This window comes from Colletes gigas, unplaced genomic scaffold (genome assembly GCF_013123115.1).
Source record: "Colletes gigas isolate AHSC1104 unplaced genomic scaffold, ASM1312311v1 Colletes_gigas_Sc00037, whole genome shotgun sequence".
In the NCBI taxonomy this organism is placed as follows: Eukaryota; Metazoa; Arthropoda; class Insecta; order Hymenoptera; family Colletidae; genus Colletes; species Colletes gigas.
In genome coordinates this window covers 1,713,458-1,734,549 of record NW_025106666.1, presented here as the reverse complement: position 1 = coordinate 1,734,549, position 21,092 = coordinate 1,713,458, and the positions used below count along the sequence as shown (strand labels likewise).

The 21,092-nt window shown below is 38.0% G+C and overlaps 3 protein-coding genes across 5 annotated transcripts; 1 reads left to right on the top strand and 2 right to left on the bottom strand.

Moving 5' to 3' along the window:
- Nucleotides 1-1,617: 1,617 nt before the first annotated feature.
- On the top strand, nucleotides 1,618-7,722 carry LOC122402561 (regulator of nonsense transcripts 1 homolog). 2 transcript variants are annotated; one of them, XM_043405453.1, is made up of 5 exons: nucleotides 1,618-2,117; nucleotides 2,909-3,186; nucleotides 3,269-3,424; nucleotides 3,683-4,276; nucleotides 4,847-7,722. In XM_043405453.1, the coding sequence occupies exons 1-5, from the start codon at nucleotides 1,959-1,961 to the stop codon at nucleotides 6,987-6,989; spliced, it is 3,330 nt and encodes a 1,109-aa protein (XP_043261388.1). In that variant the 5' UTR covers nucleotides 1,618-1,958; the 3' UTR covers nucleotides 6,990-7,722. The 2 variants fall into 2 exon arrangements, with proteins under 2 accessions (XP_043261388.1, XP_043261387.1); XM_043405452.1 differs by having other exon boundaries at nucleotides 1,619-2,147.
- Nucleotides 7,723-9,724: 2,002 nt separating this feature from the next.
- Nucleotides 9,725-18,568, bottom strand: LOC122402562 (poly(A) RNA polymerase gld-2 homolog A-like). 2 transcript variants are annotated; one of them, XM_043405454.1, is made up of 11 exons: nucleotides 17,911-17,973; nucleotides 17,074-17,835; nucleotides 16,610-16,998; nucleotides 16,352-16,536; nucleotides 16,001-16,284; nucleotides 15,646-15,814; nucleotides 15,420-15,563; nucleotides 15,014-15,142; nucleotides 14,752-14,941; nucleotides 14,563-14,678; nucleotides 9,725-12,303 (listed from the first exon to the last, which is right to left on the bottom strand). In XM_043405454.1, the coding sequence occupies exons 2-11, from the start codon at nucleotides 17,257-17,259 to the stop codon at nucleotides 12,098-12,100; spliced, it is 1,998 nt and encodes a 665-aa protein (XP_043261389.1). In that variant the 5' UTR covers nucleotides 17,260-17,835; nucleotides 17,911-17,973; the 3' UTR covers nucleotides 9,725-12,097. The 2 variants fall into 2 exon arrangements, with proteins under 2 accessions (XP_043261389.1, XP_043261390.1); XM_043405455.1 differs by lacking the exons at nucleotides 9,725-12,303; nucleotides 17,911-17,973 and adding an exon at nucleotides 18,249-18,568 and having other exon boundaries at nucleotides 13,212-14,678.
- Nucleotides 18,569-19,436: 868 nt separating this feature from the next.
- LOC122402519 (coatomer subunit epsilon) lies at nucleotides 19,437-20,880 on the bottom strand. Its single transcript, XM_043405375.1, has 3 exons — nucleotides 20,753-20,880; nucleotides 20,082-20,570; nucleotides 19,437-20,006 (listed from the first exon to the last, which is right to left on the bottom strand). Exons 1-3 carry the CDS (start codon nucleotides 20,855-20,857, stop codon nucleotides 19,698-19,700), a joined length of 903 nt encoding a protein of 300 aa, XP_043261310.1. The 5' UTR covers nucleotides 20,858-20,880; the 3' UTR covers nucleotides 19,437-19,697.
- Between the last annotated feature and the right edge of the window lie 212 nt (nucleotides 20,881-21,092).

Genomic DNA, 21,092 nt, shown 5'->3' with positions numbered 1-21,092 from the left:
ATGTGTCGTACAACGTGGCTGTGTGGAACGACAATATGGCGCCTCCATACGTCCATCGTTGTAACTCGACGTACAGAGTCGTCGTGAGATAAATTATTACGTACATTACGATCTATTGCTCACAATCGACGAACCAATTGAAGATGAAACGACTAATTTCATATCTCAATCGTGATCATTAATTGCACGGTCGAAAGAATTCAACGTAACATTGACCAACTTTGCTTTACACGTTGTAAGAACGATCAAACGTGTTCAAAACACATACACGATCGAGCAGACCTAAATCGATTAGTTGTAATCGGTGTATCGTAGCAAGACTGATCTCATAAATATTTTTATATGTCGCAATTAGACGCGTCATTTTTTTTACCAACAACAATCTCCCGCGTCAAACGATACAGTTCAAGCATTTGCGTTAGGAAGTGGAATATTCCGCGCCGTTGTATGTCTGGATGTAAAATTGTTGTATATCTGGAAACATTAATAATTAAATGAAACTAGCTTATTTCGATTACTATTTCTTCTCAGTGGTTGGATTTAAACAGTAGTACAATGATGTTAAGTATTAGAGTTTATTAATTGCTGCAATCATTTTTATAACACTAACCTATAACGGTCGACTTCAGATGCAACAGAGTGAGTAAAATATACACAAAATATTTGGAAGCGAATTGAGATTCATTGTGTATATTGCACGATTTGAGTGTGTGTGTGTGTGTGTGCGCGCGCGCGTCAAGGAGGTATTATTTTGAGAGATATATTATAAATTCGATATAAATATTATAAAAGTAATTTAATCGAACGCGAATTGTATTGAACATTCACGAACTGCTACTAGATGATACAGAAAAATTAATAGAAGATCGAATCGATAAGTGTTTTGTATATAGTAAACTTTGTATTTATTATTTTTATTGTAGCTATAGGGTTTTGATTACTATTACGTTCATGTATGCACGTAAATAGACAAAAACTCGACAATAAATTAATCGGTAAGACAATTTTCATATTCCTTCTCTTCCCATCGCCTGAAAATCCCTTCAGTTGGATCGAACGATCGTCGAATTTAGATAATTTATAAAAAAAAAAATACTACAATGATTGGGTTGTCGAGTGAAACACGACATCGAAGTATTCGCCCCTTTATTTTGTCTTAACACGTTAACCACCATGTCACTTATATTTGGGATAGCATGGAATTAAGAAGGATGTAAAGATGGAAAAAAAAGTAAGGTTATTTTTTCATCATTATCATTATTGTTTTAAACAAACTCTCTCATGTCAGACAGTATCCGTCATAATTCGTATAATTGTGAATAAATTCCTTTAAAAAAATCATGCAACTCTGAATAAATCGTATAAATGAGAGAAAATTCCCTCTATAAGGAAGGTCAGGCGTGTGCCTAGCATACTGCATATGTATGTGCTTTTCCCGCCAACGGTCTACGGTTCACTCTTGTGTATCGGTGTCGCCATCTACTGTGCCTGATCCAATGTATCCGTTATCGTATACTCCTGACCGATAAATATTTTCAAGAGGAATCGGCACGGAGGATCGAATCGCGAAAAAGCCGCCAATCGACGTATCTTGAGCGGGGAAATCGCCGGAGTCTCCAACCTTCTCTCTCTCGACGCACTTGGAGATCAGCTGATGACGTAACACGCGACGAGCGCAAAGAAGAAAAGTTAGTTGTGTGTAACTCGTGTCGGTGTTGGTGGGCGCGAGGCTTGCGCGAGAAAAAGTATGGCGTAGGATTCTCTGGGCCACTTTCGTCGAAAGTGTTAACCGTTCACTTCGTACACGTTGGGGGTTTCCGTTTCACCCTTAAGATTTGTTTCGCGAGCGTTCTCGAGCTGCGGCGTTATCGCGGGCTACGGTGTTCGCTGATTACACGAACCGCGGTGCAGTCTATCCATCGCGGGACACGAAAAGGACGTACGAGTATCGTACCAGGATGAGCGTCGACGCGTACGGGCCTAGCAGTCAGACCCTAACGTTCCTCGACACGGAGGAAGCGGATTTGATCGGAGCCGATACGCAGGGCAGTGAATTCGACTTCACGGACTTCACGTTACCGTCGCCGAGTCAAACTCAGGCCTCCCAGCACGATGCTGTACAAAGTCAACCTAGCCAGCCTGTACAGGTTGGTTTTTTGACTCGTCATATGTTCCCTTAAGCTCAACTTCTAACCTACCCTGCGTTTTCGTTTCTTCATTGCCCGTTGTCCGGAGATCTTTCAATTTTTCGCAATCATGCGGCTCGCAACCACCTAACCTTGTTCGTTTACGGTGCTCGTTGTAAATTCCAATGTACGACGTGGGGCTGGCGCAAGTTCACGCCTTCGCCTTGCTTTCGTGACTCGGATTTTTTTCTCTCGAAATCTGTGTCGTTTGGCCGCGATAGCTTTGTCCCAAAAACGATTTCGTTTCGATGCCCAACGAATCGTGAACGTGTTTCCTGTTCCTCGTAATCGGTTTTTTCCAACGATTTTTTCGACGCCAAGAGGTTAGGTGATACCCAAGCGCAGAATTTTGTTTCGCATTGTTGTGCAAGACGATCGGCCCGTATTATGATTGCTTTAGTTTCGTATTTACTTATTTTTACGGGCAAACGGTAGATTATATTAGACGAACAACTCATGTTTATTCATATAGATAATGTACTCAATATTTGCAAGAATTGTATATTTAGTTCGTGCTTACATTATTTTATAATTAGCGTTTTACTGTACATGGGAATGCTAACGATAATGGTCTATATCGGTTTACTTAAAAAAACGTTAAAAATATGGTTTTGGGAGTATTATCTTGACAAAAGAAATGGCAACGCTGAACATAATAGTAACAATATAAAATTTGTTTGTTAATATCTAGTACGTTTACCATATGTACAATTCTTATTCAGGTTAATGGAACCAGTGTTGGCTCATCTTTGGATTTGAAGATATCTGGAACAGCACAGAGTCTTGCCGAATTACAGTTTGAGGAAGAAGAAGAGGAGGCATATTACAATCGTGACTTGCCTGAACATGCATGTAAATACTGTGGAATTCATGAAGCATCATGCGTTGTTATGTGCAACGTTTGTCGTAAATGGTTCTGTAACGGACGTGGAAACACATCTGGTTCACATATTATTAATCACCTTGTTCGAGCCAAACACAAGGAAGTCACTCTGCACAGGTACTGCATTCTATTCTATATAGTTTTACTACTACACACTGTTATCAATAATTTTCTATTCTATAATTTTTTTACTTTACAGAGACGGTCCATTGGGAGAAACTGTTCTGGAATGTTACTCTTGTGCTGTCAGGAACGTCTTTGTTCTTGGCTTTATTCCAGCAAAGGCAGATTCCGTTGTTGTGTTACTTTGCAGGCAACCTTGTGCGGCTCAAAGTTCCTTGAAGGACATGAACTGGTAAGCGTGTCTTTTTGATTCTCTGTTGTCTGTACTTTATTTATCTTTCAAAAAGAAAATTATTTCCAAGTTATTTATACGTCCATAAATCGATCAAAGATTCGATCCATAGTGCTGTTACCTGTTGCTGAAACCTGAAAATTGTATTATATTTTTTTATACTTAATCTTTTACTACCAATGGCAATCAACGCGTTAAAGGAAAACCAGAAATATAATGAGGTTTTGTAACTTTCAATGCTTTCTTTAAATTTACTAGGGATCAAGAACAATGGAAACCACTGATCGAGGATCGTAGCTTCTTAGCGTGGTTGGTAAAAATTCCGTCCGAACAGGAACAATTACGAGCCAGACAGATTTCCGCTCAACAGATTAACAAATTGGAAGAACTGTGGCGCGATAACGTGGACGCGACTTTCCAAGACCTTGAAAAGCCCGGAGTGGACGAAGAACCGCAACAAGTGCTCTTGCGGTACGAAGACGGATACCAATATCAAAACATATTCGGTCCTTTGGTAAAGCTCGAAGCAGATTACGATAAACGTTTGAAGGAATCGCAAACTCAAGAAAACATCGAAGTCCGGTGGGATGTTGGCCTGAACAAAAAGACGATCGCATATTTTATGTTGGCGAAAACTGACGGCGATATGAAACTGATGCACGGGGATGAATTAAGACTTCGATATTTGGGTGAACTTCACAAGCCCTGGTCAGGTATTGGGCACGTGATAAAAATTCCTGACAATTACGGGGAGGAAGTAGGCATCGAATTGAAAAATAATTCCGGTGCTCCGACGGAATGTATGAGCAACTTTGTCGTTGACTTTATTTGGAAAAGTACCAGTTTTGACCGGTAAGTGTCGATTAGGAAATAATGAAAATTAATACTGAAGAAGATCGAGAGTTCCCTTAGTACTAGACACTTTTTTTAAATAAATAAAATGTTTTATGCTTTCTATCTGGCTTTATAATTGAACAGTATTAGAAACTAAGAAAAAGCAGCAAAGCAAGGTCACACGAAGATCACGTCATCATAGATTTTTCTAGTTTCGTTTAACTCTAACAAAATCGGCAAATCGGTGGCCATTTTTCATTTATTAATTTCGTTAACGTCTTCGCGCGCGTATCTTAAAATAAGGTGTTACTTTGACTTAATGAGATTTTTCACATCGTCATAAATATCTATATTGTTCAGGAACTCTTTGTTACTATTGAAAATTATTCGATAACTTCTACAGGATGTCTCACCTATACCAGGCCACTTAAATATCTCCACCAATACTGATAAAGTTTTTATCAAATAAGCTATGTATTTTAGACTCGAGTTTTTTTATTTTTGTGGAGGAGATATTTAGATGGTTTAGGTAAGACGTTCCATATACCTCCAATAATGTATAACGCATAATCTTTTCTCCCATTGTAGCATGCAATTAGCATTACGGAAATTTGCGGTGGACGATACTTCCGTGTCCGCTTACATATATCACAGATTACTGGGACACGAAGTGGAGGAAGTGCTATTCCGTTGTCACCTTCCGAAGCACTTTAGTGCCCCGAACTTACCCGACTTGAATCGGTCTCAAGTATATGCCGTGAAGCACGCAGTTCAGAGACCGTTGTCCCTGATCCAAGGGCCGCCCGGTACGGGTAAAACCGTAACCAGCGCCACCATAGTATACCAACTGGTGAAACAGAACGGTGGACCAGTATTGGTGTGCGCTCCATCGAACACGGCCGTGGACCAGCTCACGGAAAAGATACACAAGTCAAATTTGAAGGTGGTTAGGCTTTGCGCCAAGTCGCGCGAGGCTATCGATTCGCCGGTGAGCTTTTTGGCTCTTCACAATCAAATCAAGAACATGGAAACGAACACAGAGCTGCAGAAGCTGCAACAGCTGAAGGACGAGACCGGTGAACTGTCCAGCGTCGACGAGAAACGATACAGACTGTTGAAAAAGGCAGCGGAGAAAGAACTGTTGGAGGCAGCGGACGTGATTTGCTGCACCTGCGTGGGAGCCGGTGACCCGAGGCTGCACAGACTAAAATTCCACTCGATCCTCATCGACGAGAGCATGCAAGCCACCGAACCTGAGTGCATGGTGCCTGTGGTACTTGGCGCGAAACAGCTGATTCTCGTCGGCGATCACTGCCAACTAGGCCCGGTAGTAATGTGCAAGAAAGCCGCAAGAGCTGGTTTGTCGCAATCGTTGTTCGAGAGACTGGTCGTTCTCGGTATCAGACCATTCCGATTGGAGGTTCAATACCGAATGCATCCCGATCTATCGCGTTTCCCGTCCAACTTCTTCTACGAGGGCTCGTTACAAAATGGCGTGTGCGCCGACGAGAGGAAACTGCTGAAGATCGACTTTCCGTGGCCCGCGCCCGACAAGCCTATGTTCTTCTACGTGACCCAGGGACAGGAGGAAATTGCCGGCAGCGGTACGTCGTACTTGAACCGAACCGAGGCATCGAACGTCGAGAAGATAGCCACACGTTTCTTGCGCTGCGGCGTCAAGCCCGAACAGATCGGCGTGATCACGCCGTACGAGGGACAGAGGGCGTATCTGGTCCAATACATGCAGTACCAAGGCTCGTTGCACTCGAAGCTGTATCAAGAGATCGAAGTGGCCAGCGTGGACGCGTTCCAGGGCAGAGAAAAGGACATAATAATCATGTCGTGCGTACGGTCCAACGAGCATCAGGGTATCGGGTTCCTCAACGATCCGAGACGTTTGAACGTTGCGTTGACCCGTGCCAAATACGGAATCATCATCGTGGGTAATCCGAAAGTATTGTCCAAGCAACCGCTCTGGAACCATCTGCTCAGTTTCTACAAGGAACAAAAGGTACTCGTAGAGGGTCCGTTGAATAACCTGAAAGAATCCATGATCCAGTTCGCGAAACCAAAGAAGCTCGTCAACGCAGCGAATCCTGGTTCGCACTTCATGTCCACGTCGATGTACGACGCGCGAGAGGCCCTGATACCGGGTTCCGTGTACGATCGATCTGGCACCCAGGTAAACGGCACGCAGAACCACAATCCATACTATCAGAGAAACGTGCCTCTAGACATATTCAGCAGAACGCACGACACGATCAGCTACATCAGCCCGGAAAGGGCACAGGCGGCGATGAACAACGTCCCGGTGCCCGTGGGCATGTTCATGAACATGGCACACGTACCGCCGAGATTCTACAATCAGCATCAACAGGCGTTGCAGGCCAGACAGAATCAACGTAATCGTCGGGGCGCCGTACTTTCCAAGAACAAGCAAGGTCCGCGAATGGGCAAGCTGAGCCAAACCGAGCAGAACACCCAACCGTACAGTCAGCCGGGTCTGCCCCTGACGCAAGGCACCACGCAGGGCATGTCACAGCCGGGATTCAGTTTATCTCAACCCGGATTGAGCCAGGCCGAGCTGTCCCAGGACTCGTTCGCGGTCGGGGAGTTCCAGTCGCAGATGGACGGTCTATTGTCGCAGGACTCGACTTACCAAGGCGATCGGAGTGGTTTCTATCAGTCTGGGCAGTCACAAGCCGGGGGACAGTTCTCCCAGCCATACTGAGCCGAGACCGTACGGCTGAGCAACGCAATTGCTATGCAGCGTCGCGGGAGCGACTGAAGGCTCGTTCGACCAATTCTTCTTCAACCAACAAACCACAAATCACTAACTGCGCGAAACGGTAAAACGGCTCGAGGCGATCGAGTACGGTATTTATGCACGCAGTCGTCGGCGTTAAAGAGGGTTTTAAAGCAAGCAAGGAAAAAAAAAGCAAACGAAATAAAAGCAAACAACCAGCAATAACAAAACGGAAAGGGAGTTCGTCGCCGTGATAACCGTCACATCGAACAAACGAGACAAAAAAAAGAAAAAGAAAAAAAACCAAGGGAGGAAAACCAAACGACAAGAAAGAAAACCAAAATACGTTTCAGACGGGAAGGAACCGGATGGCAACACCGCTGAATGTAACAGTGTGCGGCGACACGCCCAATGGAAAAAATGGGATAAGACTGGGAGACGACACACAATCACACCACCAACTCACCGTGACACGCGCTTATCGTGAACGGACCGTTTTATCGCGGGGATCGAGTGACGCTATAATTACAACAAACAAAAAAAATGTCAAAACTATGGAAAATAAAAAAAAAAGACGATGATAATAATAATAGTAAAAAAAAAGAAGATACGGGACATGTAACGCTTCGTGACTCGACCAAATTTCGACAAGTGTGCCAACGTAGTATTTGTAACGCACAACTGCACGAATCTTCTCTCTACGAAAATAATAATAAAAGAACAAGGAAATCAAAGGCACAGGTGGCACGAAAGCATCCGTGACCTTCGGAACCGAACGATCCACAGCCAGCAATAATATAACGAGAGAGAAAGAGATCGCAGAATGTATTGGTATATCGATACACGTTACGTGTCTTTCCAATTTCCCAACGAAGGTGCAATGGCGCACGAAAGTGTTCGAACACTTACAGCCACAGATTGTAATACACAAGGTACGTAAGTTGCATTGAATATTTCGAAATATTGTTACGATTACGATACACGGTGCAACCGTTATCATACCAGACAGATTTGAAACTTCAATTGACGCGATACAAATTTATTCGTCGGAATCAATTACTCAAATTAATCTTAAATTGTTTGCGACGATTGGCTATTAAATTTATAACCATTCTTCGATGGCGTCGAGACGAAAACATGATAAATTTCTTTTCAAAGTGCATTTTTATCCAGATAAACAACAACGAATAATGTTTTATCGATTAAGAACAAATGTTTATTTTTCTATAATAGAGTAAAAGAAAAACAACAATTCGTTCGTTGCTCGCTAACATGTCGATTGATACGCCAGTTTTTCGCATTTAAAAATGGTCTGTTCGAATTGTAATGCGAAGCATAGAAATATTCGTTGATTCAATGCTGTGGCTGTTATTTTACAGTACTATCAATGGTATAATTCCGATACTCGTATCGTATTATGATCGGAACAATATTAAGAACATTCGATTTAACTTATATATCTTGTTGATTAGAGTTTATCGTTGCAAGCGTTCAAATACCTTTGTGACTCCACTGTAGTCGTGGGAACGACTACGTCGAGAAAAAAAAAAACGAAGGAAAATAAAAAGAAAAGGATGAAAGCGAATACGCCTATAGAGACTCCATGGGATCCCGGAATCGTTTTTGGCGGCCCGTACACCACTTTCGATCATAACCTTTGTATCGTTAACCACGAATGAAGCGACAACAACGCGTGAACAGGATCATCGAGAACAGGATCACACGATGGGGGTAACATAAACACGGGATTTGTTTTACCGACGAAAAACATCGGTCGGGTGGAAATGTCGCCGAAAGGAATTGTCGTGTAACGGTACGAGGCCGACACTCGAAGCATCATCACGAAGGAGGGAATACCATTTTCTTCATAGGCTTGGCGTGAAACTGACTTCACGCTGACCCGATAAAGGAATCCTACCGACCTAATTCCGATCGCGTTAATTAGTTTCTATTTTTCTGGTCAGACCGGTACATATACGTGTATATATTTTATTTACCGCAGGGGTCGACAAAGCGCAATAATAATGGAGAAACAAATTTGATTCGGCGGTTTGTGTTTCTCTTTGGTAGGACGTACCAGTCGAAATGACCGACAAGAACCTCATTAACGAACAGATTTCGTAAAACAGAGATTACTTAATGTGCGTTGATAACATCGAGGACAATGATTTTTCCCTGAGCATACGGGGGAAAAGAGGAGGAAGCTTAATTCCGACTACTAACGATACAGTCATGCCGAGACCATTTTGGATGCAGCTCTTGAAATATACAGAAATTGTCTGAATTTCGAAGAACGTTATTCATCATCCGTAATGATATGAGTAGTCCCGTTTAGCGTTCAAGGTATTTTACTCGTTCTAATGTACTGACCAAAGTATCGTTCTATCTACTAATTTTTTTTTTTTTTTAATTTTTTTTTTATTCAGACGCTTTCCTTTTTGTTTCGTTCTTCTTTTTACCCTCGTACGTATATTACACCCCTGCTACTTTGTTTTCTACTTTCTGTCTGTGCTGGCTTCTCGCGGTAATGAAACGATCACAGAATAAATTGAGAATGACGAAAAAGAAAAAGAACATTATTATACAACAGAAAATTGTTTTCTTTTCTTCTTTCCGACCAACGCGCACCGCTAACTGCAGAATATAATATGGAAATTCATTGTGAAATCTTATGGAACGAATAAATTTAATTTGAAGGAAGTATCGGTTCATCATTGTCTTACCTACTAAAATAAAATTGTCGATTAATAGAAAAAAATTTGTACGTACAGTAATGCACGGTTGAATTTCATCAAATTCGAAACCTAATATATTTTACGTAACGAAGAAAAAGAATAGATTCAAAGAGATGCTGTCATGACAAAAAATAATCATCCAATATACGATACGTTACATTCCACACATTTATGTTATATTTATAAAAACGTTATCGATGCAAAAATTCCAGCGATGCATCGATACGATTTCTAAAATGATAAAATGAAAATTGCGAAATGTAAAAAGTTTTTTTATTGTATGATTTTTCTTGTAGCATCTTTGTCTTACTGTGCACGTTTCGCTTCTTTACGTTTAATCGATTCTCTTTCCTTCTTTAGATCAGGTTTTGCCTACATGGCGGGGGAAGAGTGAAGACAGATCGCTGAAATTGAACTGTGCACTACTGTATATAAATAGTTTTTATTTAACGGCAAAATGAAAATTACAAAAGTTTGATATTATTACATTAAAATTTAGTCTTACATGTGCGTAGTAATTGACAAAAAAGGGGGGGAGGGAGATAATCAAGATTTTCAGTTTGTGCGAAGGAAGGTACTTAATTTTTTCATCTTCTACATTTGTTACAAAAATAAGTAAATAATGAATTAGAAAAATATATTAGGCCTGTTCTGGAATAATATAAGTTATTAACGCTATCTAGAAACCAACAAATTTTTACAAATTTATGGAAATGATCTTTAACGAAGCAACAGTTTTGTAGCTGAATTATAATTCAGGCGTTGCTACTTATTTCTACAGGCCTAAAGGTTGAGTATTGCACTAAATAATTTTTATACTGTCAGCACAGCCTCCTGTTTTCTAAGTATTACTTTAAATATTATTTAACAGATTACATTATGTTTCTAGCGCACGGAAGACTAGTCGAAACGAGACTAAAAACGAAATCAACTTAGAGATTTCAGATAAATTTTTTTTTTTTTTTAAATTAGGAACTTTCATTAGCAGATCACTATTTCGGGAAATAACATTGCAAAAATTTAATTACATAACCAAGTACTGTTCAGTCTATTTTAAGAATTGTTCAAATGCATAGTTAAACTGGCCTGCTTTCCTTTTGAAATACAGATCGAGCAGACTTCACATATTATAAAATCTTTTCACGTAAAGGCAAAATTAATTTCTTACTTTGGCACATGATATAGGTAATCAAATTCGATCACCACAAAATATACGTTGTATTCTTTCGATAAACTAATTTTATTTGATTATTTTTTTTTCCCTTTTTCTTTATTTATTAAGTGAGATACGTGTAATTCAAGAGAATTTCGATGTTGTCGATTTACATAGAATTAGAATTTTTTTAAATTTTCTTTTATTATTTGTTTCGAACAATGATAGTTGTTTTTTTTTCTTTTTAACGTTTTTAATTTTTTTTTTTTTCGTTCCTTTTTTTGAGTACGTTTTAAATATAAGTTTTAAGGTCACTACAAGTTTCAATTAAGAATAAGTACCTCTTTTTGCGATCTAACGAAAATTCATTGACACGTCATTCTTCAATTTTTTAAATACAGATGATATTTTCCTCGATGTTTTAGGCAGATATTAATCTATACCGTAAGTAATTGTCAAGAGGAACTGAAATTCTGTTAAGATCTTTTTCTTTTCAATGTATCATATTCAATCGAGGGGCTACATATGTTTAATAGTTCGATTAAAGTAGCCCGACGATTGTAAGGCACCATATTGTTATTAGAAAAAGTTGGAAAAACACGCATCGAAATCAAATTGAACAAATTCCGAATAAGGTAATCAATGATGTTCGTAAGATGAAAAAGCGTTTTAATCTCGCGGTTTTATCACGGTCCCGACTCTCAATTACGTTCAGGGCTCCCTCTCATATCTACGAACGCTATTGCACATGTTACGATACGTGTGTAAAGTTAAATTTCGAATATTTACGAATACATCGTTTAACATTTTTTTTTTCTATTTTTTTTTCTTTTTTGATTACGAAGTTGCATTTACGTTCCGCATAAAAATTTATGTAATGAGTGACATTACACATTTATATAAAAAAAAAGGTAAATAGAACGGAAACGAAACGAGAAAAAATGTTCGATCTTATAACGGAACAAGTGAGCCGTCGTGCGTACCAGCACAGGCTTATTATCACAAGATTATGAGCTCGTTAGCTCGAGATAAGCGTAAAAGACTACCCCATTGTACTTTTCATCTCATACATCGGTGGTAAGGATATATCAGTCGAGTATGCCTCCGATTATGGTTGATAAGAGGCCGATTGCAAAAATAAACTGCTCTCGAATATAAAATTATCCTAGATAACAAGTACTTCTATACTAGCCTGGAAACCGTGGTTACGTTACGATATAGGGCGAAGCAGAATCCACCTTGACGAATATTCTAGCCAAGTCGTGATGATCCTTCAAATTCTGGTACGTACAATCGAATACATGTTTGATCCTTGCAAATACGTCCGGATCGTAAACCGATCTTGCAGTGTTGGTTAGATCGAATGGTTCTATAAACACACAAATATTGTCTAACAAGGAGAACGCAACTCCTTTGAAGCCACCAATTTTAATGAAACTTTGTATAATAGTAGATTTGACTTTCTATAACTACGTAAAACCTATCGTCCTTCCACGAGAAAAAGGCACAGCGTGTTTACATCCCCACTCTTGCTGCAGTCCGCTGATTGGCTGTCACCGATCTTCGTCATCGTTTTCGACCAATACCTGTGAGCTAGTGGATTGCAACAGGAGTGGGGATGTAAACACGCTGTGCCTTCTTCTCGCGGAAGAACGGTAATTAATCCTTTCCCGTACTTTAACGAGTCTGACTCGCAATGAAGATTTTGGCCCAAACATGAATGTCACGAGCCAGACTCGCGGACAGCAAATGACGATCGTGATTGAGTTTTAGTTCCTATCAGTACGCCGCGTGAATTGGTCGCGATTCCTATACAGTAAGGAGCAAAACTGAACACACAAACGACATTTTAACAAAAATAATTTTTTATTCAATATTTGCATATAGAATACAAAGAAGACAAAATACTTAGTATTATCTACAATATTCTGGCTCTTCAAAAGAAATTGAACATTTATGATATCATTATTATTTCGTTTTGTACAATTCTTTTTCGTGTAGTCAGTTTTGCACCGAAACTAATTTTGAGTAAACATTTCGGATTTTGGTACATTTAATATTTCATTCATAAAACTTTAACCTTGATAATTGCTTCAACACGTTTAGACATACTTAATACTACATTTTCGTAATACTCTGGTGTAATAGAATACCATTGTTCTTGCACTCTATGTCACAAATCAGTTATCGTTATTGGGGGAGCATTACATTTATTTTATAATTTCATTTTTAAGTATGCCCAGACATTTTCAATCGGGTTTATGCCTGGCGTTTGAGCAGGCCATTCCATGGTTTGAAATAGTTGACTTTGCAGTCAATTCTTCACGCTGTTCGCACAATGTCTAGGAGCGTTGTCATGTTGGAATGCAACATCAACTCTGATACTGGCATATTTTCAATTGTTTCTGGTAAATTCTTTTTTAAAATATCCTTATACGTATACTGGTTCACCGTACCTTCTGTTCGATGTAGTGATCCTATATCACACACAGTAATACACCCCCATACTACAAGTGACACCACGAAATTTCATTGTTTGCTTCACATGACGTGGTATAAGAGGTTCGTCTTGCTTTTTCCAACACCAACAACATCCATCCAATGAAATTCGATTGATTTTTGATTCACTGGAAATAATTACTTTTTTCCATTGCTCCATATTCCAGCTTAAATGTTTTCTTGAAAAATTCAGACAGGCCTTAACATTCTTTTTTTGATAGGTTTTTGTTTCTTCTTAATTGCTGTAATATTGGCTTCTTTTAATGCTCTTCGAGATGTCCACTTACTAATTTCCTTTTCAACATCGCTTTCTAACAGTTTTATCTTGTCAATCTTCTCTTATCCTGACAAGATAATAATTTTGAACAGCCTAAGTTAACGGAAAGATGCAGGGACTTCATTACATTTTCTCTGTATTGTATGTACAATTTCAATTTTCAATTTTAATTGGAAAATTATATTATTCTTTATATCTTTAGATAATGATTTCATAACGTTATATTGATGCGATTCTATTGCACCAGAATATTGCAAAACTGTAGTATTAAGTGCAGCTAAACGTATTGAAGCAATTATCAAGGTTGAAAGTTTATGGACGAAATATTAAGTGTACCAAAATCTGAAATGTTTACTAAAAATTAGTTGCGGTGCAAAACTGACTACATGAAAAAGAATTGTACCAAGCGAAATAATAATGATATCACAAATCTTAAATTTGTTTTGAAAAGCTAAAAGATTGTAGATAATACTAACTACTTTGTTTCTTTTGTATTCTACATGCACATATTGAATAAAAAATTATTTTTGTTAAAATGTCGTATGTGTGTTCAAAGTTACAAAGCAGTTTAGAATCAGTCTGTTTACCGCGCGTTGACGCCTACCGTTTGGGCCCGGATTTCGTCGAGTTAAATAGTACGGGAAGAGGTTAATTTGAAAGATAAAAAAAAAGAAGACATTATACTGATGTCATTAATTATAAATATCTGAACTATTGAATTTTTTTCCATTAAATCGGTGACCTGAGGTCTTGCATACTCCTTGGAAGTATGTAAGTTCCTGGATCAATTATCGAAACGAATTTGTCTCTCTAGCAGTTTCGATAATCGACGTTCAGCCGTACGCTGCATAATCACTTTTATAACGGGTATTTTCTGTTATTTAAAACACTCACCCTCGATGCACAAATACTTCCACTGATGAGGATCATTTTTATAAGACCGCGCCCTTCGACATTCTTCTATCGGTATTTTATTAGCCAAACGCACCGATATCGCGTATTGATTGAAACTGATTAAAATGTCATTAGTACGATACTGTTAGCTGAAATAAACCACGATATACGCTATTCTTTTTTACTTACTCAAACATAACGTAATATCTAAAAAATTCTACGAGCAGATCCCCCAACGGTTGCCAATTTTTAGGCCGAAGTACAGAAGCTGGAATGTCCAACTTTTCCAGGATATCTATGCAATGTATGTCCGTGTGCGGTGTAAATTTTCCCTTGTAAAGAGAATGTAAACAAGGTAAAACGGGTGGGTTGACACCACCTGTAAGCAACGAACAATAGCAATCACATCGAGGTCAATAACAATCGTTGATCTGAAAAAGAATGCACGTACACTGCAAAAAGTGAATAACCATAAGAACCAAAGAATAACTCGATATGGTCATGTTTTTGGCATCATTAATATTCTGAGATTGAGCCCAAAGTTTGATCACAAGTACCAATGGTCTCACTCTCCAGTCAACTGTAAATATATTTAGAGCAGTTAGGTCTGGGTTGAATTTTTCTTTTATCTAAAATGTTTTTGGAAGAGCAACTTAAGGCAAATCGTCTGAATTAATTTGCTCGTTTACTTGTAGCAATAGACCGAAACCATATCAAACGATTATTGCACAATTTCAAAAGACGTGTTCCCTTTGAAACCAAGCAAGATTCGTTCGAATCATTTTCGTCTAACAAAAATAAGCTAATTATTCTGATGATCTGTCTCCAATGCCTCGCCTTGTAGACAGTAATCTTACTTTGAGAATAACAGTAGAGCAGATGAGTGTTCCGAATACCGACGGCATTGTTACAATTTAAATCAACTTCTAAATTTTGTATCGAATCGTGGAACTTCAGAATTGGTACCTTTGCTTGTATAAGTTCCAGCTGTTCTATAAAACCTGTCATAATGGAAATATTGTTTTATTAATTCTAATTATGCGTGACAAGCATAGGTATACGAGAATTCGACACTTCACGTACCGCATCTTTTAAGACATTTCAGTATTTGCTCTAAATGTCCAATAGCTTCGTTTCTCTGATCCATTTCTGTATGCCTTACCAAAAGGCACATGTCAACATCGCTGTTATCTGATCCAAAACCATTCATCGTAGATCCGACCAAAAATAATCCGTATCTTGGAAATGTAGTCTAAATGCATTGAACGTTTTGAAACTGATTACTTCGAGCGAGTTGCGTTTATAAATAACAAATAATTAATATAGAATAAAGTTGAACCAAGTTGTATGGCTATTTGTTTACTCTTTGTTAGTTGAAAAGACAAGTATATATTACCACTATTTTCACGTTTATAAAGATGATTAAAAATTATGGTACCTTAATATAAACGTAAAGATATCTCCAGAGCATCATTTTGTTTCTATAAACAGTTTCAGTCTGTTGATTAAACATAAACTTGGCCCAAACATCTCTCGAAAGATTATCCCAAATCGATCCATTCAATAGTTCATCGGGCGTGTGGGTTACTTCGACTAAATGTGATCTAGCAAGAAATCGATCTGGGGCAATTCCACAAGTAGGGAATGAACTATAATTTGGTGATACCAATCCCATATATTTTTTACTTCGTTGTAATCTTTGAGGTGGTGGACTATTCCTCCCTGAAAGTACAGTTTGCTCCTAAAACGAGTGTGCGAGCATATTCGTTTGTCGTAACCGCGAATGTACCTGAATGATATCTTCTTTTATTCTGATAATTTTGTAATTGAAACCTGGATGAAGCCATTGTAGCGGAATAGCAATTAACGTGTCTTTGATTCTGATAAAACTGATGGCTAGGAGTGTCAGAAATTATGCTATATTGCATTATTCTATTATTTATAACATTGTCTGACTGTACTTTGTGCGGTTTCCTACAATAAAATAATTCCTTAATTTAGAACATCAAACGATTACGTCATTTCATTTTGAACGTACAATACGCACTTCATATTTTGTTCTATTGAAGAATTTGTAGAATCTCGTTCGTCCGAACTTTCCGTTTGGCTACTATCGATTTGATACTTATTTGGTGTCGGAGAACGAGAACTGAACCCACTATCACTGCCATACTTTTCATTGTTTCCGAACGAATCTTTAAACGAATTTCTTTTACCAATTTTACTATACCAATTTGATTTTTTTACCAAACAGTTGTTGTTTGGTCTAAAATTATGATGCGGAGAGGGCATTATAGGCGTACTGTTTGGTGTATTTGCACACCTCTGCCAATTTCCTGAAGGTACACTGCTATTCGACTGCACGTATTCTACGCGTCGCAAAGAAGGTAGCTCGACGCCCATTAATTGTAATAATTCCAATGGATAAGATCCTGTCTGCAAGAATACTGTTTGTACTTGAGAAAATTTAAACAACGAGCAAAATACTAATTATCAGATACGAAAATATACCTGTATCATTTGATGTCTATTCTGTGTACATGTATCCAAGCGATACTTTGTATATTCGTTCTGATGGAACACGCTTGTACCATGAAGGTGCATTGCATGTGTTTGAACTGGCGGACACTGTCCGTTTGCCTGTTGGCCACCCATTATCTGCGCCATTATTTGCGGTGGATACATAGTGTGATACATAGTCAATATAAATGAACAGAATGCTACAAAATTCACTATTTAAATCTATAAGAAACTCTATAACCCTTAACTGCTTTACTATCAACGCGTGTACAATAACGTATGAATATACCAAGTATTATATACATCAATTTACACTACATCAAAGTACAAAATAAAATTAATACACTGACAATTCTGCATCTATCGTAAATATACTCAAACGTTTCTTCCCTGTTATATTTCTTACGGTGCAGATACGACTTCATTCGTTAATATCAAAAATAACAGGGAAAACTTATGATACATTCCTAATTAATTGTTAAATAAATAATATATAAATCGATAACAGTTTGACATGAGAACTAAATATGAACCATGTATCTGTTTGTTCACCGCATCTCATTTCCCTGCAACAACGAAATTATCTCCAATACGTGCGTTCTTGTTTCTCCGATTATATCGTTGCTTACTGCCGTACAATCCCAGTGGTAAACAGTACTTTTGTTCGGGCGTTGTGCCTTTTCGATAGTGTACGATTCTCGTTTCCAAAATGTTCTGTAGCTCGTACAGCTTTATAATTTATGAAGCGCGTTCCTGGAAAATAACATAAAAGCCTCTGAATGTCAACGGAGATTCAACAAAGTCGGTGGGTCTACGGTTTCTGCATACCAAATGACTTCGTAAAAGTTAGGTTACGTTAAACCGATAACGCAACACCGTATAATTAGAACATTATTTTCAACTCGTTACTTGCACGACACGATCACGGTAACAAATATACACGGAAAAGTCGGTCGGTTACGTTCAAAATGTACTTCGCGTGAAAAAAAGTCTACCTGTCGCGCGGTTAACGCACCAGACAGCACATGCAAAGAATTCGAAAATTGTACGAATTGTCGCACGACGTGGATGACAGAGAACAACAAAATGCAAAATACTTTAACGGAAAACGTTAACGCCGAAAGCATTGTTGTGTCGAGCAACGTTAACGGGAAATAATCATGTACCTATATCGTGTCGCCATGTTGCGAGAATCAGGTTCGATCTAACGTGATATTTTTCCAAAGGAGATGAAGCTGCGACCCGTTCCCTCGGTGCTTTCGAATAATTACAGGAACGATGAACGTTTAAAATAGTGCTGGTCGCAGTCGTACTCCCGCCGAAATCCACTGATAACTTTCTTTCGCGATCCTTTATAATGAGTATTAATTTTACGACAAACACGTCCTTGGGATTCGCGAGAGGATCTTGTAACTTTTAACGCATTCCGACTAACTACGAAACCTACCCGTTTAAATTTTCGAATTCTTCGACGTAATAGACGTTTCTCGGCTTGACACTAAACATTTACGAAACACGATGCTAGATGGCGAGACGGGCAGATGATCGGGAACTTACCGAAGGAGCCATGAGAAAATTTGCCTATCGTTTCGACGAATTAAAACAATTGTGGACAATTTACGCCAGTCGTTCTTAGTCTTGTTTTTTTCACGGTCCCTTAATGGTAATCTAATACATGGGCGCTTTCTATATATTGTTTTTTCAGAATAACATTCTTAAATATTAGTTAAACTAACGAAAATTCTGACTCGTTCGAACATAACGAAACAGGATGAAAATTTTCATAAATCGTTCTATGAAACGAGAATAAATTTATAAGGAACGACAGAATTCTTCAACACGCTTTCGTTTTCAACTTCTAGTAAATCTTTAGTTTTATGTTCAACGAATTTATTTATATTATATCAGATTTTAACTTCTTTTTAGTACAGTGCTTCTATTAGCATTCGAAAGTTTCTAAAAACATCAACTTTTATGTTTCTCCTCTATATAACAGTAATAACAGCAGAGTTGGGCAAAATGTATTTACGAATAACGAATAATTTTACATTCATTTGGAAACTATTTTTTGGCTGCGGATTCGCTCGCCCGTTAACAAAATTCTAATTTACAAGTGAATTTACGAAGGAAACATAAATGAAAGTTAACTTACAAATGAATTTAAAATTTGTATTATTTATTTATGAATATGAGAAAATGTTTAGAATAAAAATTTAATAGAATTTTTATGCTTTTTACGATTACATTATCGAAACAGTAAAATTATTTTATTTAAATAAAAAATTAAATAATACTTTAATTCTTCCTATCATGGAAAACCTTATTATAAAAACTCATGTATATGTTACAACAACTACACATATTTACAGACACCTCTTTTGCAATTATTAATATCACTTCTTTTCAAATTATTGTAAGTATTCTATTAAGACTTTGTATATTTTTCCAAAATATTCTTTTTGTTTATTTAAAATGTTTTTGTTTCATATAAAGTCAACTGAACAAAAATGTACGAGGAACAAGCATTCTTCTGTCAATAGCGGAGGTGTAACTGTTTGCACCATACCCTTTAGCAATACTTGATCCATGGAATGATGTAGTACAACATAATCCACTTAGGCATATGAAGAATATTGCATCGCAAGCCTTTCAAATTCTGTAGCTTTCTGCGTATATTCTTTAATGAAAGGGTGTTCTGCATGTGATTCCTTTAATTGACTCAAGTAACGATTGGCAACTTCTGGTGGCTTTCCCAAATGTTGGGAAAGGACAACCATATTGATCAGAGTGACTGGATTATTACTGTCTTTTTCTAATGATTCTTGTAGAATTGTTTCAGCTTCTTCATATTTAGATTGCCCGATGAAACAAGTGGCTTGTCCATTTAACATGATACTTGTACTTGCATATTTATCTATCATTTCCTGAAATGATACAATAACATTAAAAGAAAGTATTTGATGACACAAATTGTTTATAATACAAAAAATATCATGTACCTGAAGAATATAATAGGCATCTTGCAATTTATCAGCACCTGTGCTTGTGTTCAACCATGCTTGGGCCAGCTGGGTTAAAGTTGCATCATCGTCTTGTTCTTGCATAGTTTTCAATACTTTCTTTGCAAGATCTACTCTATGCATTTTCAAATAAATCGTTAGCTTCAGAGCTAGGCATTCCAGGTATTCAGAATCGCGGAGCACCGTGAGGGCCGCATCCAAATTATTCTCATGGTAATAAATGGTCGCGGCGACGATCAAAAGATTGTGGTTATCATAATTGATATGATTTGTTGCCTGCTGTAAGTCCGAGAGTATCGTTTCTTTGTTGCTGGGATTTGCAAAATAATTCGCTAACATTTTAAGCGGTTGCAGTTCCGACGGCGACGAACTATTAATTTCATCTAACACAACGCGAAATTTTCGTTGTGCTATGTACGCACGGTAGAGGAATGTATCTCTCTCTATTGTCACCTCCGATGAAGAAGGCTGTATATAAGAAAATATAAAATTTACACGATTCGATAATAAGAATCAACGTAGAAAAATTGAAACAACATGACAGTAATGAAACGCGAAAGATGAAGTCGATTGAAAATAGCAGGATCTACTGGAAAGTTTAAGGTTAAGAACAAAAGCGTTCGTAGAAAATATTCTTGAAAAGAACAAACCTTAATTTTCTGTGCTTCGTTAATGCATTGCTGATAATTGCCAATATAAAAATTGTTTTTCACGTTGAAAAGCTCGTCAACGTCATTTTGCTGCTGACGTGCCATGTTGACTATTGTTGAATATTTAATACTAGATTATCTAATCTAGATACATCAAGAGGTCGCTCGTATCTATCCCCACCTTGCTGGTGTCCAACTCCCCACTCTTATTCCAAATGGCATACGTATATCAAAGCTATCATACGAAATTGCCGCTAGGGTGCAAAAGAGATGAAGGAATTTCTCGCAGTTAAAAGTACTCGCTATAGACTATAACCCTCACCGAGAAGTGGAGGAAAAC

Bases quoted from the DNA above. Each gene is read 5' to 3' on its own strand.
- LOC122402561 (XM_043405452.1), top strand. From the start codon at position 1,959: ATGAGCGTCGACGCGTACGGGCCTAGCAGTCAGACCCTAACGTTCCTC. The intron at 2,148-2,908 runs GTTGGTTTTTTG...ATTCTTATTCAG, and splicing joins AACCTAGCCAGCCTGTACAG to GTTAATGGAACCAGTGTTGG. The intron at 3,187-3,268 runs GTACTGCATTCT...TTTACTTTACAG, and splicing joins AAGGAAGTCACTCTGCACAG to AGACGGTCCATTGGGAGAAA.
- LOC122402562 (XM_043405454.1), bottom strand. From the start codon at position 17,259: ATGTATCACACTATGTATCCACCGCAAATAATGGCGCAGATAATGGGT. The intron at 15,564-15,645 runs GTACGTGAAGTG...CCATTATGACAG, and splicing joins GAAATGTCTTAAAAGATGCG to GTTTTATAGAACAGCTGGAA. The intron at 14,942-15,013 runs GTACGTGCATTC...CGTTGCTTACAG, and splicing joins GGTTATTCACTTTTTGCAGT to GTGGTGTCAACCCACCCGTT.
- LOC122402519 (XM_043405375.1), bottom strand. From the start codon at position 20,857: ATGGCACGTCAGCAGCAAAATGACGTTGACGAGCTTTTCAACGTGAAA. The intron at 20,571-20,752 runs GTTTGTTCTTTT...TCTTATATACAG, and splicing joins ACGAAGCACAGAAAATTAAG to CCTTCTTCATCGGAGGTGAC. The intron at 20,007-20,081 runs GTACATGATATT...GTATCATTTCAG, and splicing joins ATGCCTATTATATTCTTCAG to GAAATGATAGATAAATATGC.